This window comes from Choloepus didactylus, chromosome 20, assembly GCF_015220235.1.
Source record: "Choloepus didactylus isolate mChoDid1 chromosome 20, mChoDid1.pri, whole genome shotgun sequence".
In the NCBI taxonomy this organism is placed as follows: domain Eukaryota; kingdom Metazoa; phylum Chordata; class Mammalia; order Pilosa; family Megalonychidae; genus Choloepus; species Choloepus didactylus.
Genome location: NC_051326.1, coordinates 37,530,297 through 37,537,750, shown reverse-complemented (window position 1 = coordinate 37,537,750; position 7,454 = coordinate 37,530,297). Strand labels below are relative to the sequence as shown.

The 7,454-nt window shown below is 38.7% G+C and overlaps 1 protein-coding gene across 1 annotated transcript; it reads left to right on the top strand.

The window, feature by feature from the left end:
- Nucleotides 1–2,523: 2,523 nt before the first annotated feature.
- Nucleotides 2,524–6,368, top strand: DEFB107B (defensin beta 107B). Its single transcript, XM_037813229.1, has 2 exons — nt 2,524–2,593; nt 6,226–6,368. Exons 1-2 carry the CDS (start codon nt 2,524–2,526, stop codon nt 6,366–6,368), a joined length of 213 nt encoding a protein of 70 aa, XP_037669157.1.
- Nucleotides 6,369–7,454: the final 1,086 nt, after the last annotated feature.

The window sequence follows — 7,454 nt, the reverse complement described above, 5'->3', positions numbered from 1 at the left end:
TGTGGTGGTTCCACAGGAGGCTAAGTATAGGGTTGCCATATGATCCTGCAACTCCATTATTAGGTATATACTTTGGGGAAATGAAAGCAGGGACAGGAATGGACATTTGCACACTGATGTTTATGGCGGCAGTATTCACAATTTGTATGAATGGAGGTGGCCTAGGGTACATTGGCTGATGAACAGAAAGGTGAACTGTGGTGTACACATACAATGGAATACTGAGAAGCTGCAATAAGGGATGAAGTAGTTAGGCGTGCATCTAGTTGAATGAAACATGAGGACAGTATGTTGAGTGAAATAAGCCAGAAATGAAAATATAAATATTATAATGCCCCACTAATATGGACTAAATATAATACGTAAACTCTGGGAATTGAATTTGAGAGCATAGCTTATCAGGGGCAGGCTTACTGTAAAGTTTCCCCAATTGTAAGCTCTTACAGCAGTTATGTCTATTCATGAGTTGTTATGGTTATTTCTAAATTCTGAGATGCTGAGCTGTTTGTGTATAACTTGGTTGTTCTCTGGAACTTCGGGTGTCTGTGTGACACCTGAGAATCAGAACTAGAGTTTCACACCTAGGAAAGCCAGTGTTACCCCATACAGCAGCTGTTAAAAAAGCTGCAACAGAGATCAGACTTCAATTAGAGATAGGAATGAAACTGATCTAGTTAGGACTAAGGCAAATCAGACTAAAGGGTAAAGGATGATATTGATGGCATTTTAAAACTTCAAACTTCCAGTTGAGACCAAAGGAAGAGATGTTTATTTGGTGCAAATTTTATATTTTCTGTAGCACATTATCTAATTTAACTTGTATCTCTGGTTTATTTGAACACCATGATTACATGGAACCTTGAACAGGGAACGAGATCTTGTTGCTTTGTACAGGTTAGTGTGATGCACTGATGCATCCCAGAGTAATTTAGGCAGAGAATAAAGAAGTATTTGCAAAGTCCCCTTGAGGGACTAGGGAAAATGTGGAAATATTAAACTTCCCAACCCTGGGATTTTCTGGCATTCTTATAAGCATTGGGGACTATCAATTTAATAGGCCAAGCCCTTGATCTTGGGGCTTGACTTTCTGAAACATACTTCTGCAAAGAAGAAGCTAAGCCTCCTTATAATTATGCCTAAGAGTCACCCCCAGAGAACATCTTTTGGTTCTCCAGAGTGGCCTCTTTCTCTAAGCCAACTCTGCAGTTAAACTCACAGACCTCCCCACTACATAGGACATGACTCCCAGGGGTGTAAGTCTCCCTGGCTACATGAGACATGACTGCTAGGGATGAGCCTGGCCCTGGCATTGTAGGATTGAGAAAGCCTTCTTGCATGAAAAGGGGGGAAGAAAAATGAAACAAAATAGAGTTTCAGTGACTGAGAGATTTCAAATAGAGTTGAGAGGTCATTCTGAGATTATTCTTATGCATTATATAGATATCCCTTTTTAGTTTCTAGTATATTAGAATAGCTAGAAAGAACAACCTGAAACTGTTCAACTGCAATCCAGTAGCCTTGATTCTTGAAAATGATTGTATAAATATAGAGCTTTTATCATGTGACCATGGGATTATGAAAACCTTGTGACTGGCAATCCCTTTATCCAGTGTATTGACAGATGAACAAGGAAACAAAGACAAAAATATAATAACTATTAGGGGGAGAAGGGTTATGGGAAGTTTTGGGTGTTCCTTTTTAATTTTTATTTTTATTCATATATTTTGGAGTAATGAAAATGTCAAAAGTTTATTGTGGTGTTGAATACACAACTATATGATGATAATGTGAACCATTGATCATACACTTTGGATGATTATATGGTATGAGAACACATCTCAATAAAATTGCATTTAAAAAAACACTTCAATGACTTTCCTTTGATTTTAGGATAAAATCCAAAATTTGTCATAGCATATACTTGTGTAGAATGCCCCTAACTAGGCAACTGTCAATTAATGAATCAAACACCACATATTTTTTAGTACCTATCATTGCAAAACACTGTTGTAAGGAATGAATGGAAAGAAAAGGAGGGACCTATGGTTTTCCTCTATTGAGTTTACAGTCTAATTGGGAAGATAATTTTTTTCATATAGTAGAATTTTTAAAACACAGTTATACCAGGCACCAATTAATAACTGCTGTATAAATTTTAAAAGAGCATAAGTTTCATGTAAAGTCTTAGATAAATACTAAAAGGAATGGTGATAATAGATCTTCAGTAAGAGGTGGTACTTGAGATGCAGCTTGAAGGAAGGGGAGGGTGAGTCTAGGCAGAGACCAGGATAGAGCCCTCCAGGCTTCTCTGCCTTACTCTCCCATAAATGTTATTGAAGTAAAAGCTGATCCTTCGGCCCACACGTTAATCAGTGAAGCATGGAGAATTGTACACCCTTAATGAAGCTTAGAAACAAAAGTTGACTTCCAGCACTTTCAAAGCAGTCCAATGTGCTGTAATAATTTTCCCTTGATAAAAGAACTGGACTCGGCTACCAACCCTCCTTCATCTGCTGTCCACTGATGTCTGGAGTCATGAGAATATTTTTCTTAATTTCTGCCGCCCTCATTCTTCTTGCTCACATTTGTCCAGGTAAGAGAGAAATCCTCATAGATGTAGGGATGACAATCTGTTTAGTACCTGTCTTTTGAGAAAAAGAGTTCAGTTTTTAGAAAAGTGTATGACTCATCCCTGTACTCTGAAAATGTCCCAGGACAACCCAGTTACTGTGAATCCTATTCGGAGCTCAGACACAAAACAATGGGGTCATTCTGATGTAGACCATCTCCAACCAGAAAAGTCTGGCTAATTATGGTAGGAGTCAGGCCATCACTAACTTCATTGGGTCATCACAGATTAATTATTCAAGCCTTCCATTTTACAGATAGGGAAACCAAGGTTCAGAGAAAGGAAATGAAACGTCCAAAGTAGCAGAGCAAGATAAAGAGTCAAGGAGGGGAACCCTAGTCTCCCCATAGCCAGCGAATATATCTAGAATCAACCTGAAAATAATAACATGTAAAACAAAATATGCAACTAAAAGACATTATATCTACAAATAAAACAGTAGTTGCCTGTTATACACAGGTTGTTTTAATGCAACATTTTTAATTTCAGAGCTTAGAGTATAAGGGCAGGTACAGTCAAATCTGCTGAGGTAAAAGGATACCCTTTCTTTTAAATGGAGTCTTCCATTTGCCTTCAGGCCTGTTTCTCTATGAATTCGGAGAACCCCTACTGTACTCAGAGAATAAAAGCAAGTGGGAGTCTCTAGGTCTCCATCTCAGTTGGGAGATCACAGGCATTAAGGACTTCTGATATATCTGTAGCCCCATCACAACCTCAGAATCCAAAGCCTCTCTAGTCAGCATTCAGTCTTCTCTGAGATTTAGCAGTTGTGGGCCAATGAGTAGTAAATAGAGGCTAAATGCCATGGAGGCTACGGGAGTCCCCATAAAGTGGTTACCTGAAATCAGGTGAATGACAGAGAACACAGGGTGGCAGGAAGGAAAGATCTATATGCATCTCCTTGTTATTTCAGAGAAGTGTAGAAATTTGGGTGATTTATTTGCCATGTGATTGTAGATTAAATGAAGGCAGGTATCTTGTGTGGCATCATCAGATTCAGCAGGCTTGACATCATGGAAAGAATGCAGGACCTCCAATCTTCTTACAAATTCACGCACTGATATTTCTGAGTCTCCAGAGATATCTTCCACAAACCACATGCTTTCTTCTATTCTGGCAAATGCTAGCTGATGTTAGCTATCTAAGAAGCTCTCTAAGGGTGAAGCTAGTCACAACATAACCTTACAAGAAAAAGCTAACAATTTTGAGTGCTCCGCAAGTCCCTCAAAGTTTCCTGGAATCTTCATTTTGCTGAAGTCACCTCCATGCCCTGTGGCATATTTTGTCAACTCTATACCGCATGCCCTCATGTTTTGAAGTCTCACTTATAAAATCAATTTCCTTGCCATCTGCCTACAGTCTCTTTCCACAAATGTCAAACAGTGAAATTAGACCAAAGAAAAAGATTTTAAATTGTCCTATCCCCTTTTCATCTAATTCCAATTCATGCAAATCAATACTTATAGAAGTAGATGCTTAAGAACTCCCTCTCCCCCATGCTCAGGCCAGACATGTTTGAACCCCAGCAGTAAGCAAAGTTTGGGCCCAAATTAGTACCATCACTACCACAACAATCACATAGAATTTCAGAGTTGGAAATCAGTTTGATGATCAATGTAAAAGGGGTAATGAACACGTACTATGAAGTCCAATTACGTGAGTTTGAATCTCCATTTCAATCCTCAAAAGCATATGAACTCTGTGCCTCAATTTTCTTTCTCTAAATGGGAATACTAAAAATGTTGTTTTGAAGATGAAAAAACTTGTTATATGTTAGTCAGAGAACAGAGAATAGGCTAAGTTGTGATAACAAAGAGTCTTAAAATAGAGGGATTAAAAGAAGCATAGAAGTTTATCTCTTTCTCATGTAAAAGTCCCAAAAGAGGTAAGTTGACTAGGTAGATAGAAAGCTTTTCTCCACCAAGTATGTGGGGACTAGGATTAAATTTGAAGTTGAAGGTCAACTTTGCCATATGTGACTATTTTATCTGGGTCCAAGGATGATCCAACCAGAATGGATACCAGGGTATAAAATAGCATCATTAATAAGATTACATGGAAGAAGCTCACATCACTTCCACCCCTATCTCATTTGTCCAAACTTATTCATGTGGCCATGCAAGCATGGGAAGCTGGAAACTGGAGACCTTACCTAAATAACCATGTGTCCAGTTAAAACTCAGAAGTTCTATTTCTGAAAGTCTATGTAAGGGGAAAATGCCTATTTGGGGACAGTTTAGCAATCCCTCCATTTGTATAAAGTGCTTAAACAGTGCCTGGCCCATACTCTGTGCTATTTTAGAGTTGCCAATTATTGTTGTATCGTTGTTGTTGTAGTTATTGTTCCTATTCTCATTGTTATCTTATTCTGTGTCCCAATTCAGTATTCCAATACCTTATTGATATTCCATATCAATTGATTGTCCAGATGCCTGAAAAATTTCAGTGATCTATAACTCACAATATCCTGAGATAGTCTATTTCATTATTGGACTATTTGAAATCCCTTTCTCCTCTTATTTTGAGCAGAAGTCTAATTCCCTGCAATTTCTTCCCATTGGTCTTAGTGCTAACTTTTGTACTATCTGAGAACAAGCCTATTCTTTCTTCAGCACGGTAATAGTTCAGTTATCTGACAGTTGGCATGCGCACTTTCCCCTCCAAAGTCACCTCTTTCCAAGAATAAGTATTACTCCTTTTGAGAGTAACTACCAGATCTTTTGATTATTTCTCCTTAGAATATAGATCACAAGTTTTGTTTCATTTTGTTAACCATTCCTTTTCTGATGTATTTTTACCCTCCTCAGCCTAGTCTCTGTTCTGAATGCACACATTGCCTATGCCCCCCTAAATTTGCTGACCAGAGGGAAATACACTACTCCATCGGCATTCAGCCCAGAGCAGAGTTGAGCAGGACAAGCACCATGTTTATTTGATCTTTATATCTCAAACTGTGAATTCCAAAACCATAATGCAATGTGGATGGCCCATCATTGATCTCAAAGATAATGTAAATAGCACAATATTTAACTTTAGTTAGATATCATCGACTGCTAATTTGGAGACATGGGGAAAAAAAAACGTTTGTTGGAAAAGACTGTTTATTGGAATTAGAAAGCATATTGCCAGCCTCCCTGGCAATAATTTCTGTTTTGATGTATCCTTGAAATTATTTTGGCACAGGGAAGTCTTTTTTTTTTTTTTTTTACTAGTTGAATATCTGGGACAGATCTGGTATATCTGAACATATACGGTAGATCTAGAAAATCTGGTATGGATGAAGGAAGTTGAAACAAGCTGCAAAAACTTTGGAGGTTTTCCTGTATCCCTGCTATGATTCTTGTCCTCCTCTTTCAGGGTAATGGCAAAGAGACTTGTTTTTGCCTTAATTTTCTTAAACTTGGAATCCCAACTTCCAAGCAGATCAAAGTATATTTCATATTGTACTAGAGATCTGAGCTCTGATACAGCTGTTCAGGCAAGATTCATATCCTGTGTCTCTGGGATATTCGATAGTAGGGAATTCTGAAATTGCCCCCAACTGATGTAGTTTTGTCTTCCAGGAACTGATTAGACTACTTGCTTTCTTCATTCAGCAAGGGGCTCACTTCCGAGACAACTGCATTGTCGTGAAATGAATGGTCGCTGTGAAGCAGAATGTCTTAACTTCGAAGAAAAGATTGGGGGCTGTAGAGCTGATTTAACACCATTTTGCTGCAAAAAACGGAAGAAAAATTAAAAGCAAAGAGACAACTACAAGAATGAAGTGGTGAAGATGCTCTGGCTCTGATCTCAAGAGACCAGACCTCTCTGGATTTTCTCTTTGACCTCCAAGTTTTCGCTTCTCTCAAGCTGTGTCAGTCCTGTCTCTACTGCTATAGGGATATAGCTTTTCAGTATTGTGAGATTCTTGAGGGCAGGCACTATATTTCTTTCATCTTTGCACCCTTGTAGAGGGCTTATGGGTTGACTGAGGGAGAGAGGTAGTGAATAAGTAAGTGATGGACTAAACAGATCAATGAAATAAGCATCATAAGAGAGTGAAAAAATTGGACAAGGAGTGGGGAGACCTAAGTTCTCAGGTTCTAGCTATGACTTTAACTGGATTTATGGCCTCATGGAGGTCATGCAGCCTTTTTTTCACCAGTTTCATTACCTGTAAAATGAGGAGATTGGACTAAATAATGCCTGAAGTCCCTTCTAGAACAAACATTCTGTGAAAACACTGAATATAACCACCTCAGGAACTGCACTGTCAAGTTTCCTTTCTCTTCTTGATAGAAAAAAGGATGTCTCTATACACTGCTCTAAGAACATCACTTCATAAGAAAACAGATCCACGAGAAATTCAGTTGTCTGTACTCTAATCAGCCTCCTCATTTTGGCCACTTTCCATAAAAATGCATGAAATCATTGACTGTTAGAGCCTCCAGGTCCTCAGAAATCACCTAACTCAACCCCCTGATTGACATGAAGGGATCTAGGCCATTGAATGTGAATTGACATTACTTCAGGTCACCCAGCTGGTCACTGTCATACTTAAACCTAGAACTAAGACCTCTAGTTTTTGTGGTTTTGCCTTCTTAGCATGTCCATCAAACAGTGTGTGAAGAGGACAGACATCAAAACTAACCCTTAAGATGGAACATTTCCTTGTACTTCAGGTGAATGGTTGGATGGAGGAAGGAGTTGAAACTAGCTACTAAAAATTTGGAAACTCTCTTATATCCTTCCTGTGATCCTTGCCAGCCACCCCCTTTCAGGATGACAAACTGACAGTTGGCTTTGCTCTACGTGCCTAACCTTAGAATGCCAGCTTTCAGGC